At 35.2% G+C, this 27911-nt stretch overlaps 2 protein-coding genes across 2 annotated transcripts; one reads left to right on the top strand and one right to left on the bottom strand.

Moving 5' to 3' along the window:
- Positions 1-1281: 1281 nt before the first annotated feature.
- On the bottom strand, positions 1282-13444 carry LOC115918342 (ubiquitin-like modifier-activating enzyme 5). The gene is made up of 12 exons (XM_030974285.1): positions 13181-13444; positions 9907-9952; positions 8678-8767; positions 7880-7989; positions 6915-7001; positions 6361-6442; positions 5213-5317; positions 4650-4777; positions 3742-3877; positions 3034-3112; positions 2321-2430; positions 1282-1690 (listed from the first exon to the last, which is right to left on the bottom strand). Exons 1-12 carry the CDS (start codon positions 13321-13323, stop codon positions 1604-1606), a joined length of 1203 nt encoding a protein of 400 aa, XP_030830145.1. The 5' UTR covers positions 13324-13444; the 3' UTR covers positions 1282-1603.
- A 17-nt stretch (positions 13445-13461) lies between these two features.
- LOC584339 (phosphatidylinositol N-acetylglucosaminyltransferase subunit A) lies at positions 13462-27424 on the top strand. Its single transcript, XM_030974284.1, has 13 exons — positions 13462-13563; positions 14699-14789; positions 15368-15433; positions 15666-15788; positions 16521-16696; positions 17424-17539; positions 18149-18256; positions 18891-18997; positions 19462-19544; positions 20601-20686; positions 21769-21896; positions 22680-22835; positions 24771-27424. Exons 1-13 carry the CDS (start codon positions 13547-13549, stop codon positions 24939-24941), a joined length of 1428 nt encoding a protein of 475 aa, XP_030830144.1. The 5' UTR covers positions 13462-13546; the 3' UTR covers positions 24942-27424.
- The last annotated feature ends 487 nt before the right edge of the window (positions 27425-27911 follow it).

Here is a 27911-nt window from a genome sequence, read left to right as displayed (position 1 = left end):
GATTCCCCTATATAGGTTGGCAGTTTTAGTAAACAGATTAAATACCATTTAGAATTTGAGAACAAGCTACATTGTTGAAACATTTAAAATGTCTCTCATTTTTGTTTTTATTTTTATTTTTTTAACCTCAATTTTATAATTAATAACATAATTTCCATAACTAGGATGGGAAGGTTAAAAGCAAAAGGTATCTTCCAAAGCATAATATAAACTACGAAATATTTTGCAATTTAATCCATCTGAAATGATCTAATATATAAGAACTAAAACTAGTATATCTCATGTAATTTTGAAACTTTATGCCTGTAAACTAGTATATATTATGCAAAATTTTGCAATGTAACCATATGATATATAAGAAGAAACAAAATTATTATAACAGTATAAAGAAACATGTGACATACTGTAACTAGCTTCAATACAAGTAGCATATTGGGCTCAATAAGCATTTGCACGGTGAAGGGTTGACAAAGTGACAAAGTGTTTTTATTGTTCTTCATAAAACTTCAAACAGTCTACATTGTTATAGGATAATAACCTTATGCTTATATCTAACTTCATTTCTAGATACTGATAATGCTATCTGAGACAAATATGTAATATCAAGCATTGCACCGACCCCTTTGTGCACTATGTTATATCTCATCATCTATTCCCATGGCAACTAAAAAGCCTTTCAAACACAAAATTAATTTACATCGATAGGGATGTATACAATCTCTAAATTGTTAAGAATTCATGATAAGAGATTCAAAGGCATACCACAAGATGAATCAAAACTTAACGAACGTACATGTATACTTTGGTTTTATTTGTTTGTTTAATTCACATGCTCAATAATAATTAAGAAGGGAAAAATATGCTGAGAAATTGTTATTGTTCTACACAATCATTTAATCCTATACAAGGCATGTTTGAAATAAGTTAGCACTTTTGATAAATATACTTTAAAGTTCTTTAAAACCATTATCACAATATGAATGGAAACAAATAGTCACAAGCATAAAATGGAAGCAAATAGGAAGGGGAAAATTCAACAAAAATTGTGAAAGAGAGGGAAAGAGAAAAGAGAGGGGAAAATAGAGAGAGAGAGAGAGAAAGAGAGAGCGAGGGGGGGGGGGGGGGAAGGGGAGGAGAGTAAAGGAGACAGATCAACAGAAATAGCAGGGAAGTAGAAAATAGATAAATGTATATGTAGTACACTCAGAGAAGAGAACAAACAAAGAGATGGAAATGTGGCAGAAATTTTGAGAAATAAATATGAAGGAAAAAAGACAGAAAAACATTTATGAGTTTTTTATTATATATTCTTACATGCACTTTGCATCTTCAATATAGTAGTCATGTTCAATAGTTGACGAACTTTTAACCTTTTCAGGCCCCAAAACAAGACATGTTATTTTTAGACATCAATCCTTCTACTTAGAGCATAGTTGTGGAATGATAAGTTACATTCATCTGCTGGGAGTCACAAGGGCATTAAGGCATATACTATAACACAGAGTGAACACCTTTCTTGCTCTCAACAGGTAAGATGGCAATAGGAATGGCAAATCAATATAGATCTTGAATATCACAGCTGTCAGGGTGTACAGGTTTGGTTTTATAGACTCTTCATCTTTGCCATTAAATCATCTAGTGATTCTCCATCTTCTTGGTTCTCATCTCCACCTCCACTACGTTCAGGTATCTGAATGAATGAACACAAGACATTCAGATCAACATGGTTTAATTATTAATGATATTATAGAACAAGATGAGACATAAACTGATGATGCTCATTTCATGGGTATTGATAACTATGTGTACAATTACAAAGATGAATTGGATTAATTTTTGCCACCACCTCAAGATCCTTGTTCATAATTATAATAATCACATTCGTATAATGCTACGTTAATGTCCTGTTAACAGGCTCCCCTTCAATTGAAACCATCACCAACAGTAGAACAGTTAAAAAAGAATTTAAAGACATATCTATTCTGAAACCATATTCTTTCATTGAACTCGAACTGTCACTAGGTACTTCGTAGCTTGTATATAGTTGAACTCATGGATGGCATCTCAAAGCGATATGTATTCAGTAGAAAAGGCACTACATGAATTGCAACTATTATTAACCTGCTTTAGCAACCACCTGTCTACAAAAACCACCTGTCTGTACGGATCAATTCTGTTGTTTACCTTGAGTAATGCTTCTAATTGTAACATGTGCTAAAGGAAAAGTACATAAAATTAACCTGCCTACAAAGACCACATTTCTTGTCCCCCCTGAGCAGTCTTTGTACACAGGTTTCATTATACATACACATAGGCCTACCTGTTGTTGTTCAGCTGGTTTATCATAGGCATATGAGATCCCGCTGGCAAGCTCAGGGGCTGGTTTAGAGACTAGGTCATCAGCACTGGTCTCGGCTACTAGCTCAATACCTGGCAAGTATACAAAATGAAATAAGGATAGAGCGTACGACCAATGCAAATTGTGGAAACAAGAAAGTCAAAGTTCTATCATAACATGTAAAACATAGGTTCAATGTGAAATATGATTGTTATTTAGGTTAAATTTCACTGGAAGGTGCACTGAAATTCTTTGAAAGTATGACACTGCCCTATCTAAAGATTGGAGTCGATATTAGATTTAAGATCATGATCATTATCATGAAAAGAGGGAGCTCATACAGAATGGAAGTACACATATCGTTCATTTTTTCTTCTCTTTTTCAGTTACTACTGGTATTCAAAATGTACTGGAAAAAGAAAAGAAAAGAAAAGACATGAATATATTCTTAAGACAAATGACAAATTTAATCAAGTACTAATATGGGACAAAATTAGAAAAAGGATTGGTGACACAAAAATTGAAGGCATAACCAAAAAGAGATCAGATACAAAATAATTGGACAAAAAGGAAAACGTATATTGACAGAATCGAATCAAATGCGTAAACTTATATCAAGCATCTATATAGACAGAAAAGGCATTATTTTGAATTTACGATACACATCAGCATGTTTGCTACGACCTTTGACCTACCCCAGTCATTAGCCTCATGTACGACCTCTTCTTCCTTGATTTCTTCTACCTCAGATGACGGGTTCAAAGCTTGCTGATTCTGTTACATAAACATATGATAATATCAACAACAATAAAACAATGATGATGATGATGATGATGATGATGATGATGATGATAATAACAACAACAATAATGGGCTCTTGCGTAGAGCTCATGTCTTTCATCATGGTTCTCTGGCATTTTTAAGGAATTCATTTCTTGCCAGGTATGGATATAAATTCATTGAAAATCAGTTGATCATGATTGATTACTATTTCTTCATGGAAATTGCTCAAAGCAAAGAGAACATGACTGCAAGAGCCTTCACATAATCAACCTGAGGGCATTTCAAAAGTAAAAACATTGAAGTGAAATAATACATCATCAAAACAGGATCGCCGGAAAGGACCATTTATTTATCACAGACTGAAAGAAAGAAGCGCCCCTTCCGAGATGAAAACATGTCTGGATTCTGGAAAGCTCACATCATTTGTTTCCCTTTAATCAATTTGTACTTTCTGGTCCTTTCTTTCTTTCTACTCTCTCTATCTCTCTCTCCCTCCCTCCATCCCTCCTCTTCATTCTCTCTATTCTCTCTCTCTCTCTCTCTCCTTCCTTCTTTGTAATAAATTGTCTAGTTATGGATTTTCAGTCATCAATTGAAATGATCTAGAATAATGAACCAACCTGGAATTCTTCTTGACATTTCCTGCAGAAGCTGTCATCACAGGTCGGGTTAGGTTTCATTGACATTGTAGGGAAGAAGTCTGTGAGGGCACTATAACCTAGATAGTGAGTCACGTTGCCAAACTCTAGCAGGTATCTGGTAACACAAAGCATATACACGTAGGAAGAAATTTATTCTCAGCTTTTCTCATAATTCACATAAAACACATTACACATTTAAAAATCACAAACCAAAGATTGCTAGCTCTTATACATCAGTACTGTATCCTTTTTAAATTTTTGTCATATCATTCTAATTGTTCTTTGGATACAGTGTTTTTAAAAGTATCATCACCAAATAGTAAGCAGTTTTTATCTACTTTTACATACTGTGGTGTTACCAATCTTGTATGCCATAGTACACAACTGAATGAGGGGAAAACAAATTGAGTAAGATACAAGCAAAGAGTTGTTACTAATTCACTATACTCTAGCTTGTTCAATACAAAGAATGATGCAATACACGGAAAACAAAAGTATTCTATGATTACACTCTCTGGATATTTGGGTTGTATCTTCCTGCAGTGTGAGTAATGCCTCACTAGATTCTCAGTGAAGTCTTAGTCAAGTCTTGGTCAAGTCTCGGTCAAGTCTTGGTCAAGTCTTACTCAAGTCTTGGTCAAGTCCTGGTCAAGTCTTACTCAAGTCTTGGTCAAGTTTTGGTCAAGTCTTGTTCAAGTCTTGTTCAAGTCTTCGTGAAGTCCTCGTGAAGTCTTAGTCAAGTCTTGGTCAAGTCTTGGTCAAGTCTTGTTCAGGTCTTGGTCAAGTCTTACTCAAGTCTTGGTCAAGTCTTAGTCAAGTCTTTGTCAAGTCTTGGTGAAAGACTCAAGAAGAGAATGATAGAGACAGACCATGGAAGGATAACTTACTTGAGTGTGTTTTGTACTAAAAGACCGGCTACTACGCCCATTGTGGTTGGAAGACTAGCAGCACAAACACCTTCTCTCTTTAATGTCTTCTCATCAATGTTCTCAGCTACCACTAGGGGAGGGGCACACTGTAGCAAGATTGTATGATTAAATGTAACTCACAGATTCCACAATTATTGACTAGGCAAGTATGAAGATTAAATTAAATTAGCTTAACAAAACTTCTCTTCACTCGCCTTATAAAATCCTCACTGAGAATTTTAGTGAGAAAGAATTTAGTTTTTCCGTTCATGTCATGACTGATGGATATATAGATAGTTAAAATACCCTGTTATATTGACTGTGAACTTACTAAGTGCTAAGCTGAATATACTTCAAATACATAATCATGTTTATAGTATCACAATTTATTAGATGACATGTTAAGCATATAGGGCTAATCTGCCACATGGTCCATTTCAGTTTATTTCTCAGATGATTCAAAAGTTTAAAAGACGAAGAAAACAAATCGTTATAAAAGGAATGTAGAATGGACAAAATTGTTAAAAAGAAATGTAACTCACCGCAAAGCAAGCAGTTTCCCCTGGTTTGATGAGTTGTATGTGACCAGATACAGCATTCTCACTCACTCCTGACTCTATCCAATTCTGATTTATCTCATTACATGCCTGATTCAAAGATACAAAGTCACAGACAGTCAAATGATATATTTCCTTGCATTAATACCTATGATGTCAAACAAAACCCCAAGAAATATACTACCAAGTGGCATTTTATCTGCCCCATCAGTGGAAGACAGGGCTCAACAAAACAGGCATCCTGGACACATGGTACCAATAATCTAAGTTCGCACCCTCAAAATTTGAATTTTATATGTACGGATCATGCATACAGACAGTAAACAGTTCAATCTGGAGCCCCTTCCAAGAAGTTAGTGTGGAGCCCTGCTTTAGGCACAGGCTGATAGTGTGATACTAGGTGGGTAGATGGGTAGTAGACTAGAGCTACTGCTGCTTGGTTTTACTTGCACTATTGATGTAATAATTGCAGCTGAACTGCACCATCTCAAGCACAGCACACCTGTAATAATCTTCAGGATTAAAGGACACATGACTACTCAAAGAAGAAGAAGAAGGAGAGGAAATTTCAATTTCAGAAAAATCACACATTCTGTGATTATCTTTAAGATCTAACAATCACTGATATACAAACCATATGTTACAGCCAATTTGCTCAATTATAAACATCTTACCGGTGAATGTTTCTCTAAACTCAGCATTAATAAACAGAGTTCTATGCAATGTGTTGATGAATTTCAAAAATGAATACTGGGAGTTCCATTTTTATCCAGCTACACATCTACTCTATATAGCTAATGTATAGAGTTTTAGATGATAATAAAATAAAACATATTGTCTTTGACCAACCAAATACACTTAGAAACATCCTTTTCACCAAATTCATGGCCTTGAAATACACTGTGCATTAGCTAAATAAGGGAGAAATAAGAAGACAGAGAAAGAGGCAGATATGTATTGATTGACAGACAGCAAGAGGAAAGACGAAGAGAAAGAGAGGGAGGGAACGAAGGAGGGAGAGAGAGAGAGAGAGAGAGAGAGAGAGAGAGAATTGGATGGAAAGAGATATAAAGACAGACATACAAACTGATAAAGAAGGACAGGAAAAGTGAGTAATTAATTATAATACCTACCATATTAATGGCCATTCTTGCTTCAAAGTTATCTACACAGCTTAGCACCAGGTTGACAGGTTCCCCATTTCGACCACCATTCCTACATTACCACAAATATTGAATTGAATTGAATGGAATTGAATTGAATCGACATACTATTATACCAATCATTTCTACATTAGAAACATATCGAGAGGAGACAGACTACTTATATGTTCAGCCTTTGCTGATTATTAACAAAGAAAATCATTAATTAGTTGTGCGATTGTAAGAACATGATGCTTTTATTCTTGAGTGAAAAGCATTCATGTATTATATTTATATGACCACATGTTTAAAATGGACTTAAGAATATCTGGACTGTTGTTCAGTAAGGCAAAAAAATGCAGGTTACTTTCATACAATGGGAAACACAACATACAGTCAAAAGAGGAGAGTCACAAAGGTCATGATGATAATTTGCTTCACCTGCTCAGGCACAAACAACTGCAATATGCTTTGATTTTCAATGATATAAATGGAAATGGACATCAATGAATAGTAGGCCTAGATTGTAGTTTATAGATACTCACTGAATTCTGCTCATGAAATGTTTGAAGTTCTCCATAGTTGTGATGTTATAATTGTGAGTTTCAAATTCTACATCTGGGTTGATATATCTATGAAAAAATGCATGAAACAAAGACTGCTGCCTCATCAGGATTAACCAAATGTACAATTATGAGTTGTGATTAGAAAATGCACTAAATTCATTTTATGCCTATACCTATATATTTTTTTTACTTCACTTAAATAACATAATATTTTACCAAAATCCCCAAATGCCTATTATTTCATTGATATCTTCTATTATTATTGTTTGGGTACCAATACTGTACGATTGTCATGATTGTATATATTTTCTATTCAAATCTGTAAAAAAAAATGCTTGCAATGAGGCCTTAGCCACAATAAAATTTGATTTAAAAACTTTTCAACTCAATTCAATACAGTTCTCCCCGAGGGCCAGCAATCATATCAAAGTTCATTTTCATCTACTAGACTAAAATTTGATTCAACAAACCAAATACTATTCCACTTGTTTTAAGTGTTAATATAATTAAAAGAATTTAAGAAAGCCTCTCTTGAATGACATTACTACCAGCATTTGATTACACTGTAATAAATTGATGTGCTTCACTGCAGAGTCATAACTCCATCAGACAAATATACCGGTATGTGATTATGGTAAAACTTGAAAGTCATCTTTTTTCCCTTCTCTTTTAGGTAACAGGACCGACATTTTTCATTTTCCAGTATTTTTTAAAATATGTGAAACTTTTAAAATAGCATATTTTGAGTGAACAAGGTGTTCTTAACAAAAGATGAAAATGATCAAGCCCTGTTTCTTCATCATTGTGATAGGACAGCTTCATTATAGACCATGGACACAAAGCCTGTGAACCAATGGATCAAAGGCTTTTCTGACCTTGTAATTATACAATCTAATTGATGTGTCACTCTGACAAGCCCTTTTAAACCGATGGACGAGTATTACCTGAGAGTCTTTTCTGCTGCTTGTACTTTGCTCATACCAGCTTGATGAGGTTGGAAGAAAAGACGATTCATGTTAGCAAGCTCTACCTTATCATAGTCAAACAGCAACAACTAGGAGAGAACAGAAATAAAACTACCAGTATGTAAATGAATTAATAAATACCTCATGAGAAATCTAGAGATTAAAAAATGGTATGTTTATATTCTGCTGACGATATGGTGTAGTAGCATGGAACATGGACAGTGATAAATGTTTAACAGTTTGAAAAATAAGAAGCAAGTTCAACAAAGTTTAAAATGTTACAATTAAAAAGGATGCTAACATCTATGGATAAATCTTTTTACCTTCAAAAAAGAAGGTTTAAATTCTGAAAAGAATGTTTCAATGCACAATGTTCTAAGTACTTAACTCAAAATTTCATGGTAAATAGTAACGGTATACTTTCACCTATGTCTGACATACTGACATAACCATCTTACCATAATTCATAATGGCTGCTTCCTGATGAACTTTATTTTTTTCTGGTAACAAAATAATCTATTTTATACAAGGTGGATTACATTAAGAGTAACAGGGGAATAACAAGTAAAAAGTGAATCATGACAGGCTTAGGAAGGAATATCTCTGAATTTGACTTCATAAGTAAACTTGGACCAGTTTCTCAAAAGCATTTCAATTTTCAAGAGTAAGTTCATGGACAATTGGACATCCCCTTCACATGCATGTCAACTTTTCAACGGAATGTTCACATACTAAGACATGATGTTTTAGTGAAACTGCCCCGTGGTCTATTCTTACCTTGCCTATTCCACATCGGGTCAGCATTTCAGCAGTGACACTTCCTACACCTCCAACACCAACCACAGCGACTGTGAAGTCTCGGATTCTCTGTACACACAATCAATGGTCAAGAATTATTTGCCGAACTCCATAATATCATTATTTTCCCTATCAATTCTTTACCCTCTCCCTCTTTATCCTCTTCCAACTTCTCCTATTTCTGCTGACAATAATGTGTTGTTGTTTAGAGCCAAAGTCTCAATAGAAATAGATAACAACAAGTTAATGAAAAAGAGAGAGAGAGGGAGAGAAAGGAAAACAATTTTCATTTACATGTATGTATTATAGATAGTTGAATAATTAGAAGTACGGGGTATATTTATAACAGACATACATTTAGCGTAACCAATTTCCTTTGTACTACTTTTGAAAAAAATGATTCAAGTTATTGTATTCATTTAATAAATTTAACTTAACCCTATGTTAACTGGGGGGGGGGGTCAATTTGACCCCCCCTGTAGAAATTTCGCGACTACTCCGAAACCGCGGCAGATATAAAATTTTCCTTTCACGACTTTTTACTTTCGAGTCTTACGCATCTTTTAAAACAATTTTTTCGAAAATCGGACCTACGGTTACAAGGTCACGTGACCTTTTGTCTTTGCATGTCAGCCCGAAAATCGCTCATTTTCATGATTTGTGTACAAAACATATGCAAAAGTCATTTTTCCTAAAAATAGATAAAACATTGGTTATTGAGTCTTGTTTTAAGTTTAGATGTTTGTTTTGGGGTCAAAATAGTTGAATTGTAGTTATAAATGAAATAAAACAACAAAAACAATAAAATACATAAGTTAAAAAAACAATGAAATTATCAAAACAAGAGATAACATAAGGAATAACCTGGCTCTTCCAATTTTGTGTGTTGTATTATTATTCCAAATGGTCTAATAAATATATGTAGTGAAAAAGAATACTTAAATATGAATAATCTATGATTTATGGGCAGAAATGTGAATTTTATGACCTTATTGCATAAATTAGCATAAATATGCAAATGAGTAAATTTTTCAAAAATTTGAAATTACCATAGTATTCTTTACACTTCACTTGACATGCATGCAAATTTTCGCGGCGATCTGCGGTGAAACGGCCGAGATCTTAGGGGGGGGGGGGTCAAATTGACCCCCCCCCCCCAGTAAAAACCTGGTCTGAAATAGCCCAGTTAAGGGTTAAAATCTACTTACCTCATAATTATCAACAATGCCCATTCGCTTCAATGCCATCAGTCGACTGTTGATATGAATACAAAATAAATACAAATATTGATTTTTAAATCTGGCAATGTCTGGAAACAAACAAACTCAAATACACTTCTGTCATCTGAGAGGCGCATAATTATGGGTATCATTTAATTTTTAATATGTATCTACATGTAGCTGTAAATCTAGGAATCAAATGCAAGTCTCTTCAATTGCCATATTCAATTATTCATAGAATTATACTTTTCTAGTTTTCTACAATTTGTACAAATTGTTATTTTTCCAAGATTTCAAAGATTACTCATAATTTTTTCATATCACAGATGTGGATACTATTAAGTAGATAACTGCAAAACATGTTTTTACAAACTCTTCCAAGCAGACAGATTTTTCTGTCTGTACATATACTCACAAAGAGCAGTAATGTAAGTATACTTTTTGTGTATTAAGAACTTTTTAGAGGACCTCTATTAATTCTCAACATTTCACTGGCAAGTTTGACACACATAGAAATTTTAGCTTACATTTAGGCATGCGCAAAACGCTTATCCGATCTCGGCAAAATTGCAGCCTCATATTCCTAAATTGGTGCCGACAAGTTCCCTTCTAGTTGGCTATCACTGGTTGCCATTTGCTCAATGTTATAAGATATTGGTGCGAGGAGAAAGCTTGCGATTTCCCGTTTGATCCGATACCATTATCATGATATTTCACTCAAACCCTCTATTTTTTCAGCATCCTTAACAGGTTAAATATTTCACTTAAGTTTAAGTCTGAAATAAGTATTTTTTAAGTTTGAACAATTCTCATTTCCGTCATATTTAAGGTACAAACTGGAAATTTATACTGAGATGCTTGTTGATTTTTCTATTTTATGTGTTTGCAATGCAGTGTGTGGGTCAGTTATGTGTGAAGGGCGTCACCTGTTTGCAGGAAGTGTCAAAATCTCTGTGGTGTGACGTAATCTTACGTATTGACTTTGCCATTGAACTTAAGTTGCGCTTAAGTTAAGTAGGCCCTCTATCACTTAAAATTGAAGCCACTCGAGCGGTTCGGCCAATGAGAGCACGTGAACTCACTGTACAGCGCTCAATGCGCAAGTTCTCTTTTAATTTTCAAAATATTCTTTCTAACAATCGGTAAGTTAAAAAGATTGTATTTCAATGCTAATTAGTCTAGGTGTCATCAATTGTCACTAAAGTACCGATTTCGAGTGAACTGACTTGAGTTTTGTACAGTGGTGTTTGACATGTTGAGAATCTATGCAGTCTAGATCTAGTGTCCAGTCTATTCTAGGGTATTCTAGAGAACTCACTGAAAGAGAAACCAAAGAAATTTTGGTCTTACATCAGCAGCCTCAAGAAAGACGCCAATGGTATACCAACTTTGAAAACAGATCACGGACCAGCGACAGACAGCAAGATGAAGGCAGCAGCACTGAACCAGCAGTATCAGTCAGTATTCACAAAGGAAGATACTAACCACGTCCCAACCAAGGGCACCAGTCAACATCCATCTATGCCATGCATCGAGTTTAATACTGATGGAATCAAAAAGCTGTTGGAGAACCTAAACCCAGGGAAAGCTCCGGGACCAGACCAGGTACCAATACGCATTCTGAGAGAAGCTGCACAACAGATAGCTCCCGTTCTTCAGGTCATCTTTACTCAATCCTATGTAACTGGAACCTTGCCTCAAGATTGGCTCACAGCAAACATTGTAGCCATCTACAAAAAGGGTAATAGAAGCCTCCCAGTGAATTACCGCCCAGTGTCCTTGACGTGTGTAACAACTAAACTGATGGAACATATTATCTTCCACTCAATCATGGATCACCTGGAATTGCACACTCTACTCCAACATTATCAACATGGATTTCGGAAACAACATTCCACCGAGTCGCAGCTTGCTATAACAGTCGAAGAAATAGCGAGGGCTCTGGACCATCACCACCAGATTGACATGCTGATACTCGACTTCTCCAAAGCTTTCGACACGGTACCACATCAGCGCTTACTGGGGAAAATAGACAACATCCGAGACAACACCAAGAACTGGATAAAGACCTGGCTGACTGCCCGGACACAACGAGTAGTTGTTGATGGAGCAGCATCGGAAACCATAGATGTTGAATCAGGGGTGCCGCAGGGGACAGTTTTAGGGCCGCTGATGTTCCTACTTTACATCAATGATATTGGAGAGGACATTAGCTCAACCATTAAGCTCTTTGCCGATGATTGCCTCCTGTTCAGAAAGATCGACAAAGATGAGGATGCCCAGGATCTACAGAAAGACCTTCAAAAGCTGCACAAATGGGCTGAAAAGTGGCAGATGCTATTCAATGCGAAGAAGTGCTACAGCATGAGAATTCATCGCAAGCAGAAACCCATCATCCTTAACTACACCATGGGAGATGAGGTGCTCGCCGCTGTTTCCAGCCAGTCTTACTTGGGGATGGAGATCCATGAAAAACTTAGCTGGAAACATCACATCAAGGCAGTCGCAGCCAAAGCCAACAGAACACTGGGATTCATTCGAAGAAATCTCAGCCTATGCTCATCTGCCATCAAGAAACAGGCATACACAACACTAGTCAGATCACAACTAGAATATGGGGCAGCTATATGGGATCCATATCGGCAAAACCTGATAGATAGCCTTGAGAAAGTTCAGAGGAGGGGGATACGCTTCATCACAGGGAATCACAGCCGAGAAGACAGCGTCACGGCTATGCGATTGAACATCGGACTCCCAACTCTACAAGAGCGACGACTGGAATCACGTCTAGCCATGATGTACAAGATCCTCCACCACCAGATAGCCATCCCTCTTCCAGATTACATCTCACAGAAAGACAGAGCTACAAGGAGTCAACATCACCTTCGTTTCACCAGACTTGGTACATCCTCCGATTCTTACAAATACAGCTTCTTTCCTCGCACCATGAAAGACTGGGATGAGCTTCCTACAAATATCATTGAACTGCCCACATTGAAGCAGTTCAAGGAAGCCATCAGCTGCGAATAGTCACAGCATCATCATTATTTTTTATGATTTTTATGATTTTTATCATTTTACTAATTGCACCATAAACATGTATATATTTCGGCACAAATTTACACAAGCCGTCCACCGTCGGCAAAAGATCACCCTTGTCTAGATGCTGAACAGGCTTTGACAAGTAGTAGAATAGAAGTAGAAGTCTATATTACTTAATGACTTACACAAAACCTAATGTATGGGACACTAATTTGTTTACCTGTATGGATTACTGTCAACTACTTCCGAGCTCATCGTCTCTATTTTCTGTCTTCCTGCAGAAGAAACATTTCTGTCCTTCTCTGCTTGTAGTTCCTCTTCCAATTGTTGGATTTTAGCACGAAGTTCTTCAACACTGGCCATTATATTCGTACTTCTGTTCAAGGAACGAAAACATATGCTCAAGTTTCTGAAGTTTACGTGTCAATGATCACCTCGCTTCCTTCTTAGAAAATCATATTTAAAATAATATTTCACCGTTGAATCATCCACAAAACAATGGATACGAATATTGAATGATGATTCCACCTAAAGTTTTTCCATCACCGGGAATAACCTTGTAATCGAGTCAAACTTTGGTACTAAAATGAAGCATAACGTTTGGTAAGTTTTGCTGCCCCTCTCATTACAGCCCCATGTGTTGAAAATAGACGTAGTGTAGTCCCAAACGGTATGTTTTGTGTTAGTTTGACATATGTTGATGGGCGTGGTCAATACGACCAACTTTTAAGGTATGAATATTCCTAAATGTTTGTAAATTTGTTTAAAAAGAATTATTTTGTCATACAGTGCGTCCCAGAAAAAACGGACAATTATCGATGCTAGTTTTATCATAACTTTATAAAGTCTAGAATAGACCTAGATCTATCACAATTATTATTAGACCCCTAATTAGATCTAATATAAATAATAAATAACGCATAGAGTCTATTTGTAAAGCTTAGATCCTCCTCTTTCATTTGGTGCAAATCATTTGATGCATATTTCACGCATGAGTGATTAAAACAATTTGAAGAGAGGGTACGTACCAAAAAGTCATTTGGCGTGCGGTATCTGAATTTCAAAGAGAAAATCACAAATTTAGAAAATTCAATTTCTACCCTTTCATATGACACCCCAATCAGGAAAAATGAGCCAGGAATAACAAAGTTCTTTTTGTTTAAAGTGATGCTTGCATTTCCATAATTTGATAAAACAAATTCTTTTTCACTGGCTGCCTGCCGTAGCAACAAACTGAGTTGATAAAAGACTTTAACTCGATCTGCTTCGTTGATGATCTATCATGCGTACATGCGTCAAGTCTTTCATCTTCTTTTTGAATGGCTGATCGCACACAATATAAAGGTAGGTCATAAAAACTTGGTAAATTGAAACATGAAAGCAGAGCTGAGCAAATTACATATACATGAAATCATAACATTACAGTTGTTGCAGCTGGGTCCCGGGAACACAATAATTCCTGCCCTAAGAACAAAATTGTATCACATAAAAATTACTATTACAAAATATGAAATATCAAAAAGGCATTCCTTTTATTGATACAAACATAAGACAATTAAACAAGGTTATAGGATAAAGGTGCATGGAAAACAAATTACATAAAAGAACAAGACGAAAAAATACAAAGACAAGCCATATTGTTCAGCTATAACATTTTGAGTTTCAAGTGAATTACAAATCACCAGGACACAATTTATATTTTTGGTGCCAGAATTTTGTTTTGTCTTCTTTTTTTCAGTATGGTGTCAGACTTTTTCTTCCCTAATACTGGAGGTGTTGAGAGTCATATCTATCAGTTATCACAATGTTTGTTAGCCAGAGGTCATAAGGTATGTATCGACTTTATGTAAAAAATGTGTAAGCATTGTATAAATCATGTCACATGAACTGAATAATTAAATCTTGTATTCTATTCGGTAGTGATTTTTTTTAGAAATTTGCTATCAGTCATATATTAGCATTACACACATTGGAATATATACAAGACCTATTTTTCATCTGGATAATGGTCAAGTTCAGCTTAACCTATTGACTTCTGAAATTCTCTCATTCTGTATCTTTAGGCTTAATATAGTAGCCACCCAGTTCCTGTGGGTAGGGGGGGGGGGGCAACAGATAAATCAAATTTAAAATTCATACGGTGTATAAAACAAATTGATGATATGTAAAACATATAACATTACTTATCACAAATGAATTTTTTTTCTAATGATTTGTCATTTATTGCAAATTGTCATGATTGGGATTATTCAGTATAAAAAGGCAACTTCCGGTCTCTTTTCCTGCGTACTCCATACTGAGTAAGGTCATAAAACAACTCTGGGCTGTTTGTGGAAGAAGCACCATAAATTTGAATACAATTATGAACATATCTGTGTCAAATTATAACTCTTCTTTTGTATCTCAGGTGGTTGTGATCACCCATGCATACGGTGAAAGAACAGGGATCAGATACCTTACAAACTTTCTCAAGGTAGGAGTATTTTTATACATTATAACAGTTCTATAACAATAACATTCTAGAGAGCAGTTATTTCAATAATGAGCTTCCTTTGAACTTAAAAAACATCATTATTACTACATTTTGTATAGATTCCCCTCTGCCATATTTTTCACTGATTTTTTAAAGCAAAATCCTCAAACTTCGGCTAGCAATTATTAACATGAGTTTTCATTATGATGTTGGCCTTCTTACTCCCCTCTAGGTATATTACTTGCCATTCGGTCCATTCTACAATCAGTGTGTCCTACCTACGGTGTTTACAACCCTGCCTCTTATTAGGAATATACTCATCAGAGAAAACATCACCATCGTTCATGGTCACTCAGTAAGTAATATGTGTTCAGTGTTTTTACTTATGTTTTTATGTTAGATTTTAATATCTTGATACTGTATTTGATGGAGTAATTTCTTTAGCTGCTCACTCAGTAAGCTATATTGGGATGGTATGTGAAGCGAGTAGCTACAAGGATTGTCATGAAGTCCAGAAATGGTAGTGGACAAAGCACTTATCAATTTACAGTAAAATATGCTAAGTCCAGTGCAAGTGAAAACTATGCCAGTATACAGTGTAGATATCCATTTTTATTCAATGAAATGATGATTGAAAAACGGACTCTGAAGCAAATTAATGTATTTGAAATATCAAATTCATTATTTATCCATTTTGCTAATGTGACAGTTTAATAATTAATATATTTATACATGTAGCCTTTTTTTGATATTTTTTTCTGAGGGTTAAACCATTTGTAAGACCTTGTTGCTATAGATTTATCTATGTTTACTTGGATGGAAGGTTAAAGAAGCTTGTGCACATTTTTTTCCATTCATTTCAACAAACTTTTAGATGCGGAGCAAGAAGCAACGAAAAAAGGAGAGTATATATTTGCAGGGATTGAAAGTATTCTATGTATCATGTCAATAGTTTCAGAAAGATACATGTAGGTTAAACAGGAGTGGGATAGGGGAGACAATTAGAAGGTTATTTTCTCCATAATGTACATAGTTTTTTAGTTCTTGATCATGTATTAAGCTTCAAGTTGTATCTCTTTCTTTTTAGTCCTTCTCTACAATGGCCCATGAAGCCATGTTTCATGCTAAAACCATGGGTTTAAAGACAGTCTTTACAGACCATTCTCTCTTTGGTTTCGCTGATGCAAGTTCCATCATCACCAACGCCATCCTTCAATTCTCATTGGCTGATGTCAATCATGTGATCTGCGTGTCACACACAAGGTTGGTGATAGAAAGTCTATTTCTTTACTTATTTCTTGTATTTGCAGTGATTTCTTTTTAAACATTCATTTCAATCAATTATGGAAACATTACAAAGTCTTTTTGCACTTATATTGTTTGGCATTGTATGCCTTTCTGGCCGGCTCTTGGCAGACAATATGAGCTATTCTCACAAGACATATACAATAGTTGCTATATAATAATAATAATAAGGTAAATTTTAACGTGTCTAATACTATGTTTCTAGGTGCTATGCATGGTGCTGTTGTCCTTGCATAGTACTTCTACCCAATAGAGAGCTAGGTAAACAGCACCAAACTTTAACAATGTTGCATAATAAACAATATAAAATACTGATGATTTTTATATGAATTACAGAATTGTAATTGAAGATATAACCAGAGTAGAAATACACTGTATAATTTATTTTGTTCACAAGACTAATAACATTTTTTAAACATCTTTGAAACAAAGAATAATTTTTAAATTACTCTTGATAGGACATTTACTGTATCTGCTTCAAAATACTGGAATGATCTACCACTTAGAATTATACAGTCTTCATCAGTTATTAGGCCTTGAAAACACAACTTTTTAGCAGTTTGTAGTTGTAAAATTGTGTTTTATATTACATGGATATATGTAATTATCATTTACTTTTACAAGCGCTTTGTGCCTTATGTGTGTTATAAGTAATAATAGTAATAATTTGTTTTTCTCATCATAGTAAAGAGAACACTGTCCTGAGGGCATCTATGTCACCTAGTCTTGTCTCGGTCATACCCAATGCTGTGGATCCTACTGTCTTTAAACCTGATACATCCAAGAGGAAACAAGATAGAAGTGAGTAAGAGTGAGAGAGAGAGAGAGAGAGAGAGAGAGAGAGAGAGAGAGAAACAGACAGACAGACAGACAGAGTGTGTGAGAGAGACAGAAAGGTAGACAAAGAGAGAGCGAGAGAGATATTCAGAACCACACACAATTAAACAATAGGAGAGAGATCAAGTGATGTGTGCCACAAAGAGAGAATATAACTGAAAAGTAGTGTAGGACAAGTGAAAGACAGTAGATACAGTATTGGAGAATGTTATGTGACTCGGAATGATAATGCATTGAATTTTAAATGAAATAGCCACAAAAGAAAGTAGAATAGATGACATTTATTGAGAAATTATGGTTTAAATGGTCTAAAGGATACCTGCGCATCGACTTTGATTGTTTCTTGTGGAATAAAATATGATTATGGACATAATATTCCATTTTGAACATATCTGAGGAATACTTTCAGGATGATTTAAATGGTTGAAGAGTGACATTTAAGATATAAAAATGCAGTAGTATCCAGAACAATATTGAAATGTGTTCAGAAGTATTAATCACTGGTTGTTATTCTCCAATCATAGGAAAATGTAACTAAACATCTCTTTATTTGTATTTTGTTTGTTTGTAAAGTAACGATTGTGATAGTGAGTCGTCTGGTGTACAGGAAAGGTATGGATCTACTTGCTGCCATCATACCTATCATATGTAAAGCACATCATGATGTAGACTTCCTCATTGGTGAGATCCCAGTCCTTCTTCTATTTCTACTAACTCTCTACAGACTCATTTAACCCATTGCACACTGGAACTGTGTGTCTCCTGCATCAAGCCTATGGGAATTAAGTAGTCAATTGGTTAAAAACTAATTTAAGAAGATCATGGAACAGTGATAATTATATATGAAAAGCACATTTTATAACAAATAGAATATTAATATTATGTTTTCTTAACAAAGGGTCCTATAATAATAATAATAATAAGAAGAAGAAATTACTGCCATAAATTGCATAATGCCTCTATCTGTTTCAATACATAAGTATAATATTTCAAAGTAAGCAAACTTTGTTTGAATTTGCTGTTTATTTCTTTTATGATTTAATGTAATAAGAGAATTTCCTTCATTTTGGAAATTAAAGCTCTAGATAGTGAGAAAAAAAAGAAGAAAGAAGAAGCATATTTCAGTTATTATGTGACTTGAATAGGTAGAGGTTACGCCAGATTTATTCAGAGAGTAATATTGAGATACACCCCAAATGAAAGAATCTTTGAATGCTTCGTAAATTCAGATTTTTTTCTTGTATTTTTTAGATTCTATTTCATATGATGTATTTGCAAATTTATATGTTCATCTGTTCCTGTGTACCCTCTGCAGGTGGAGATGGGCCGATGAGAATCAATATTGAAGAAGTAAGAGAGCGTTACCTGCTTCAGGAAAGGGTCACTATGCTGGGGGCTGTCCAACATTCAAATGTCAAAAACGTGAGGATGATATTCAGTCAAGCTTTTACTACTTTTCTCCCCCTCTAATTCTTGTTCTGTATTGTGAGCTTAATAATAATAGTGCATGGTTGGTTTGAGTTCTTGATACCATTCATGGTTTGGATCCAATCTAAAGCTCTAAGGTACATGAAAGTATGCATGGTATGATACACCATATAATATCTGTGAAAACAATCTGCACATTTTATTTGAAAATGGAACCGTTTACCTTTGTGACTTTTCTGCATGCTCTTTGTTTGTTGCACAGAAACCAAAATCTAAAAGTATTTTGTTGTGCTTTTCCTGACAATTTGTGACAATATGACAATAATGTGAATAAATCTTCTCTTTTTGCATTATAATATAGGCACTATTGCCAAAACAATACTTGTATTTTGCCATGTTTTGACCCAACTGAAGTTATATCTGGTAAATTGATTTTATATTGATACTTACTATATCAGGTGCTGAACCAAGGAGACATATTCATCAATGCATCACTCACTGAAGCCTTCTGTATAGCCATTGTGGAAGCAACTCTGTGTGGGTATGTTTGCATAAAGATCTTGATTTGTCTCTTTTCTTCAGTTGAATAATTGGTTCTAAGGTGTGTTTGAACCATATCTTGAAAGTGTCAAATTGTTTTGATGTCTTCCAGTGTCTCAGACTTAAATAGGTTGTTTCAAAGATTTGAGGCAGTACTCTAGAAGCCTTATCAGAGATGTTAAGGAATTATAAAGACAGGAAGAAAGATTAGTTTGACCCTTTTGTATTTTGTGTGATCGTTTGGATCGATTAGAAAATGAGGATTATAAAGTACATTATTAGTTATGATATGTGGAGTTGCTGTGGTTTAATAGATACATGTAATGTATGTCACTTGAATGTGGCTCAAATGATACATGCTTGCTTCTTGAATTCACTTCTTAAGAACCTAGAAATATCTGTGACAGCCTTTTTGAATTGAATTTTCAGTTCCATGCCTTTGATGAGGAATGCTGCTTTGGGAGTAATACGAACCCAACAACCCTGATAAAAATGTTAGCACCGTGAGCAAATTTTAGGAATAGATGTGTACATTTCACATTTTTATCTACCAATGTCTGTACGGAGACGGAGGATATTTCTGGGAAAGTATGGTATGAGTGCAATCATCAAAAATAATAATAATAATAATAATAATAATCTTTTAAAGTCCACTCCAAATTTTATTAAGTTAAACCCAAAATGGAAATCATCATCATCATTTATTAAAGTCAGCATTTTCCCTCTTACAAGGGTTACTGACTTTCGCGCCATGATAATACTCCCTCCCTCCACTTCTCAAGTATCCTCTACATTTAGACGAACCTTACGCCTTTCTTTCTTTAAACATATCTTTCCATGAAATCTTCTGTCTTCCTTTCCCTCTTATGCCATCTACTTCCAGATCTCACGCTCTTTTCACAGGTTCATCATCTTTCCTTCTCAAAACATGACCTATCCATCTCAATCTACTTCTCTTTACTACTTCCACCACTGTTTATTCCAGACTCAAATAGTGTATACCTTTACTTCTATGGAATGGCTAGACTTTTAAATTGTTTTCTTCTTTACTTACCAGATTACAGGTTGTGAGTACGAGAGTAGGAGGAGTGCCTGAAGTCTTGCCTGAAGATCTTATACTACTTGTTGAACCTAGTGTGAAAGGTATGTAGGTCAATCGTGTGACTCCTAAACCTGGGGAGTGTTTCACAAAGATCCTATTAAAGTTGGACTTAACAATTATGGAAAGCTGTTGGCATCTATGAAAATATTTATAACAGTTATTTTAAAGGCATAAATTGTTGATACATATTTTCTATTATGAAGGAGATTTCATGTTCTTGATGTGGAATTTATACAAAAGTCTAAAATACTTGAATTTTCGCTTTTGCATATATTTTATTTTAAGGCTACAAATGTCTCTCTATAATTTTTAAGTCCAACTTGGAGTTACGTTTGACTTAGAATCTTTGTGAAACACCCCCCTGGGATAACTTGGCATTGAAATATAGATCAAATGAAAGTAAATATCTTTAGAAGATTATGATATTTATATGTTCGTATACTTCATATAATTCAATACAAGGTCTAAACACTGTTAGATAGAGCGTGCATAATATCCTAAATTTTAATTTACCTGCATGGTTTAAAAGGTTCAGTTCAGTTCAGTTCAGTTCATTTTATTCAAAACCATACAAAGCATGATATAATCTGTTACATAAAAAAGAGACTGGTAATAGTACATCAATCAACATATTCTAACTTGATTACATCATAAACTGAATGGTTTTAGGACCCCTTTAGAAGCTAAGCTTGTGAGCGGGGCCCTATAACAAAATACATACATTTACAGTAAAAAGAATGTTACGTATGATTATACAATGGATGAAAATACTAAGCTACAGAATATAGAACATACAAATACTCTCACACACACACACACAGACACCACACACGCACATCACCATACACAGCAAACACACTGACGAGTAGGTCCTTAGTGGTCAAAAAGCATTTCAGAATGAGAAATTACTAAGATGCGAATATTGTCAAGTGTAGAGACACACATACATTTTTCTTTCTCCTGACCAAGATATATGACAAGATCCTGTTTTACTGCATTTCATAGGGTGATTTCCTATTTATCCATGCTAATTAAAAGATGCTTATTGGTGTTATTTATCAATTGATCCTTTTAATACTTGAGGAGACAGCCAACAAACATCGTTGTTTTTATTCCACCCCAGGTATCTTGAGTGGATTAGAAGAAGCCATATCAAGAAGAAGAATGGGAACCTTTCTGTGTCCTGAGGCCGTCTATCAACGCATGGCTCATGTCTATACCTGGCAAAATGTTGCCAAGAGAACAGAGAAAGTAAGTTGAGTTTTAAGGGATTCATCACTAGATATGGACTATTGCTGTTGTGACCCTTTTTTTCTTTTCTTTTCTTTTTGTATGTGGATTATTCATAATAATATTAACTCATGATTTTTTTGTATATCCTTGTATCACATTTGAACCTGAAAATCTTCAAAAGAATTTAACCCCCCCCCCAAAAAAAAAAAAAAAAAAAAAAAAAAAAAACATGGTAGCATTATGCTTTTGATGAAATCATAATTTTGTCCCCTCTATCATTGCCACCATGGTCAATAAACATATTCCTATTATTGTTATTTCAAGAGAAAATATCACATAATCTGCAGCATCATTATCATGATCTTTGTTGTTATAATTATCATGAAACATAAACATTCCACATTTGATTTTTTCTTCTATTGTAACTGCCATTTTTATGTATCTTTATATTCTGTATCCCGGTCATCATCACATGACCATCAGACGGTTGGATATTTGTATTCACTGTTAATGATTGTTATGTGGGTAATTCCATAAATTAGGTTTGTGACATAAGGAACCCACACGTATTTGTGGCTCTGAGTTGAAACTAAATTAGTGGAGTGAGATTGTTAATTGATTCTAGGTATGAGGATGTAATATTATGCTTGGAAATTACTTTACAATCTCACTCCACTATTTAGGTCTTTACTCAGAGTTACAAATATGTGTGGGTTCCTTATGTAAGTGGGACAACAAAAATGTCACAAAGTGGGTCCCTAATTAATGGAATTACCCATGTGTATTTGTATGTTTGTTCAGGTTTATGATAGCATATTGAATGATGAAACTCTTAGCCTATCACAACGATTTGAGTGCTACTACAAGTGTGGACCAGCAGCAGGAAAATTCTTTGTTCTTCTTGCAGCGATCAACTTCATTTTCTTCTGGTTCTTGGAGTGGTTTTGTCCGAGAGAGGTAAGGCGTCTTTACCTCGCTACCTTGTTCTAAAGGTATCAAGTTCTCAGGTTTAAAAGTCTGCCCCCAGTATATGTGTAGTGTTCCAATAAGATTGTCAAATGTCAAAGAAGAATATTTTCTGTCATTACAATCTTACAAACTGTGAATAATCCAGTATCTAATGTAGATACAATCTTCAAATGTGCAGACAAATGTCATTTGTGCCAAATGTGTAAAACCCACAGAAATTAATACCGGTTAGGCGGGCTCATGAAAGTTATATATTCATTATTCATTTATACATCAATGTTTCATTCCATGATGCACGGATGGAAGTATTTTTCTCAGAAGGAAAAACAAAATTTATGCATGAAGCAAATCCATCTCTTTGAGAGTGATATAGTGGAACCTCTCCATATTTAAAAGATCTGGGGATATTAAGAGTCATTTTTACCATATGTAAACAACAAACCGATGTGTGGTCTTGGGGTCACTCAAGAAAAATGTCTCTTGTCGGAGTTCAATTCAAGAGCCTCCAGATTTGAGTCCTAGTCAGATGTTTATGTTCTTAGTAATAGACAAGATAGTTTTTATTATGCCTCCGCCACCGAAGGTGGTGCCGGAGGCATCATGTTTTCGGGTTGTCCGTCCGTACGTCCGTACGTCCGTCCGTCCGTACGTCCGTCCGTCCGTACGTCCCGTTTGACCGTTATCACAATATCTCAAGAACAATTTAAGATTTAAACTTAAGACTCGGGAATAGTATTTATCACCATAGGAAGACGATCTGATTAGATTTTGGAGTACGTAGGTCAAAGGTCACAGGTCACAGAGGTCAACTTATGAAATTCCTTGTATTGAGTTTGTTAGCGCGATATCTCAAGAACCATTTGAGATTTAAACTTCAAACTTAAGGATAGTATGTATCACCATAGGAAGACGATCTGATTAGATTTTGGAGCATGTATGTCAAAGGTCAAGGGTCACAGAGGTCAACTTATGAAATTCCATACATTGAGATTGTTATCATGATATCTCAAGAACCACTGGAGATTTAAACTTCAAACTTAGTGATAGTGTGTATCACTATAGGAAAACAATCTGATTAGATTTTGGAGCACGTATGTCAAAGGTCAAGGGTCACAGAGGTCAACTTATGAAATTCCATACATTGAGATTGTTATCATGATATCTCAAGAACCACTGGAGATTTAAACTTCAAACTTAGTGATAGTGTGTATCACCATAGGAAGACGATCTGATTAGATTTTGGAGCACGTAGGTCAAAGGTCAAAGGTCACGGGCCCATTATGTATGCAAAAATAGCTTGTGAACGCATTCTCATTAGAACTGACAGATGGATTACTATTTAACTCAGAACATCTTGCAGAGCCAATGAACTGAGTAGATTTTATGGTCATGAGGTCAAAGATCAAAGGGTCATATATGTATATGAGAAATTGCTTGTAATCACAATATTCTGAGAACCTGTCAATGGATTACCATTGAACGTGAATTCAATTTTTTTTTTCTGTTTTGGTTTGTAAAATTGCTCTTTAACGGAGGCATCATTTTCGACTGCGCGCAGTCGAATTCCATCTAGTCTACAACTGTCTTTCATCCAGATTCAGTAAATAGCTATACTAGCAGGAACAAAGTTGTAGAATATTTTCTATCTAAAATACAAGGGTGATAGAAAAAAGATGAACATCATCATAATTATTGTTTTACGTCCATTTTTTCTCCAAGCATTCCGGTCTTTAGTATCCACTTCGGTAAGGCCAATGGCTCTCTTCTTATGTCTTCTTCCAAGATTTGCAAGCATCTGGATGTAGAGACCCATGCAGGGCCACCCATTCTTTATTAACCACTAGTTCGGGATGATGAGTAGAAATATTTATATTCAATTTACCAATTTTGAACTTGTTTTCTTTGCATTGCATTACTTGATAGGATATTGACATGGTCCCTGGATTGCCAGAAGCACAGTCATTGACCAAAGGAACGGAATGCCCTTCTGCTACCACTAGGACTTTAGATCCTTCTGCAACTAAAGACTATCCTGCATTGAGTCACAGAGTAACAAGGTCTAAGGCAAGGAGAAAGCAAGTTGTACAGAGTTGATAGAGGACTATCAAGAGACTTTAGATCCTTCTGCAACTGAAGTCTCTCCTGCATTGAGTCACAGAGTAACAAGGTCTAAGGCAAGGAGAAAGCAAGTTGTAAAGAGTTGATAGAGGACTATCAAGAGACTTTAGATCCTTCTGCAACTGAAGTCTCTCCTGCATTGAGTCACAGAGTAACAAGGTCTAAGGCAAGGAGAAAGCAAGTTGTACAGAGTTGATAGAGGACTATCAAGAGACTTTAGATCCTTCTGCAACTGAAGTCTCTCCTGCATTGAGTCACAGAGTAACAAGGTCTAAGGCAAGGAGAAAGCAGGTTGTACAGAGTTGATAGAGGACTATCAAGAGACTTAAGATCCTTCTGCAACTGAAGTCTCTCCTGCATTGAGTCACAGAGTAACAAGGTCTAAGGCAATGAGAAAGCAAGTTGTAAAGAGTTGATAGAGGGCTATCAAGAGACTATAGATCCTTCTGCAACTGAAGACTCTCCTGCATTGACTCACAGAGTAACAAGGTCTAAGGCAAGGAGAAAGTAAGTTGTACAGAGTTGATAGAGGGCTATCAAGAGACTTATACAGTTATCCTTAGTTGACAGTGAGAGACTCAGAGGATGGACCACATCTTGCAGTGCGGCGGAACGGGTTGCACAGATGAAGACCTGGCCCTTGTGAATGAAACGGCCATTGCAGCAATCGGGCGGTGGAAGAACTTAATTTAATTTAATTTAATTTAATTAAGGAACTTTACATAACTATCTTAATCTAAGGAGACACGAACAAACAAAGTGTAGGTATGTATTGAATACCACTACTCACTTCCATGCCATGGATGGCAAATCTTTGCCGAGAATTGAATATTTTATTTAGACTCAGAATGGCTGCATTTCCCCCTTAAAACAGAATCAGGTACCTTCATTGTAAAGTTGAAGTATGTATTCTATACCCAGTTTGCTGATGAAACAAATAATTTTCATGGACCATATTCAATGCTTGATTTAATGAAAATTAACTGCATTGTCATCTGGAAACTTTTTCGCAAATCATGAGAAATTGAAAAAAGAGGTTGCATTATCATCAGTGTATTTTTTCTAAAAGCACAAGATGTGCTGATGTTTTGTTTTGTCTTAAATCTCTTCTTACAAAGAATGATTAATATTAACCTTTACAAAGTCTTCTATTAGTCTTGAAACAATATAAAGGTTCAGATTTATATGGCCAGCCCAGACAACTTTAACCTTCATTTCAATGTTCCTTTTACTCATTCTGAATCAGTATTCATTTCTAAGAGTCCATGAAATATTGGGAAATTATGTGGGAGTGGGAATACTGAATGTATCCCCAAAATTGGTTGAGATGCAAAATTATCTTCTCTACTCTTTAAAAGTAAATTTACACTCAATCTAGGGTATCTTAAATATGCTGGTATGTTAAAACTTTTGTCTAAATTTTGCCTCAAATAAACATATTCCCCAAAATGAAATGAAGTGAATAAGAAATATTTTGACCCAAATGACCCAAGTCTTGATTTATTGATATGATATGAAGAGGAGATTAGACAAGTATGTGATATACTACATATCTGTATCTAAATTCATGATACTTACTTAATGAGCGATGATGTATGTATAAAAGTGGAAATGTATCCACTCTTTGTTCTTTCAGTAAGGTATTGTTATGCAATCATACATATTGTATTTGCAGCTGATGAATGCTATTCCAAATGTAAGTACTGTTCTTATGCAAATCTACATGATTGAATGGAAGACCACCTCTATTAGTGATTATAAATGTCAGAAATAAATAAATGAATAAATTGTGCATGAATCTCTTTCACTCAAATGTATTTTATATTTTTTTTGGACAGTCTTACACCACCATGGTTTGAAATGTGATGTTAGAGTTAGGAATGCTGTGAATGTATTAGGATTTGTTTTACCTATAACGTCAACTCTCTGACCAGAATATCATTCTTGTGTCAAATAAGAATTTGAATCAATCACTGTGCTCAGAACTGCCATTGTGTAGCGTAACAACCATTTTTTTTTAAAGCATAACATATTGGGAATATTTATTATGCATTTCAAGTACCTATGCAATTTTTTTTTCTATGGTTGAATTGATTCTCTTTCCATCTGAAGTGTTTCATAAGTTCCATGGACAGTTGTTTATCTTTTCACTGTGGTTTGAAATGTTATGTCATGCTTTGGACCAATTTTATCAAAATTAGCATCTGACCAGAATGTTCATATTAGAATTGGAATTAAATCCCTGTTCCCAGAACTGCCATATAGTAGCATAACAATAATGTGCTGCGTTTCAAGTTTGGGAATATGGTGTAAAATTGTAAGACAAAAAGATGTAAGTTTGAGTGGAAATGCATTCCTGAATATGTATCTTTTGACAAATTTGTATATATATGAGATAAGGAATATAGAAAATGGTATAGGAGATTGAATTTTTTATATTAAAATTATCATATTTTAGACTTTTTTAGACTATTTTTGACTTTTTCTTTTTCTTCAAAATAAGTGATTCCTTTTAAGAGGGATGCAGGGATAGTGAGATGTTATTAGATAGTAGGCAGAAGGGCATGTATTAGAGCATGGACCTACTACGAAAAGTAGGTCCATGATTAAAGCAAGAGTGAGAGAGAAAGAGAGAGAGAGAGAGATAGAGAGGGGAGACTGATACAGAGAGGGGGAGAGAAAGAGACAGAGAGGGGGGGGGGTGAATGACAGAGAAAGAGACAGGGGGAAAAGGGGTGAGGGTATAACAAAGAAAATAGAAAAAGGCAAGTACACAATATGATTTTGACCATTAATATCAGTAGCGGATTCAGGGGAGGGGGAAAGTGCCCCCCCCCCATCCCCCGTAAAAAAGGAGGGGAAAAGGGATGATAGAAAGAAGAAGAAAAGAGGAAGGAGAGAAAAGGAGGGGGAAAGGAAGAAAGGGGAAGAGAGAGAGAAGGGGAA

The sequence above is a fragment of the Strongylocentrotus purpuratus genome, unplaced genomic scaffold (assembly GCF_000002235.5).
Source record: "Strongylocentrotus purpuratus isolate Spur 01 unplaced genomic scaffold, Spur_5.0 spur5_scaffold_7, whole genome shotgun sequence".
Taxonomy (NCBI): domain Eukaryota; kingdom Metazoa; phylum Echinodermata; class Echinoidea; order Camarodonta; family Strongylocentrotidae; genus Strongylocentrotus; species Strongylocentrotus purpuratus.
The sequence above is the reverse complement of the archived record's forward strand: the minus strand, read 5'-3'. Positions and strand labels throughout refer to the sequence as shown.

Excerpts from the sequence above, each read along its gene's own strand:
- LOC115918342 (XM_030974285.1), bottom strand. The coding sequence starts at position 13,323 with ATGGCCAGTGTTGAAGAACTTCGTGCTAAAATCCAACAATTGGAAGAG. Across the intron at positions 5,318-6,360 it reads CAAGAATGGCCATTAATATG|GCATGTAATGAGATAAATCA; the intron begins GTAGGTATTATA and ends TCTTTGAATCAG. Across the intron at positions 4,778-5,212 it reads GGGAAACTGCTTGCTTTGCG|TGTGCCCCTCCCCTAGTGGT; the intron begins GTGAGTTACATT and ends ATCTTGCTACAG.
- LOC584339 (XM_030974284.1), top strand. Across the intron at positions 16,697-17,423 it reads ATCTGCGTGTCACACACAAG|TAAAGAGAACACTGTCCTGA; the intron begins GTTGGTGATAGA and ends TTCTCATCATAG. Across the intron at positions 20,687-21,768 it reads TGTTGAACCTAGTGTGAAAG|GTATCTTGAGTGGATTAGAA; the intron begins GTATGTAGGTCA and ends ATTCCACCCCAG.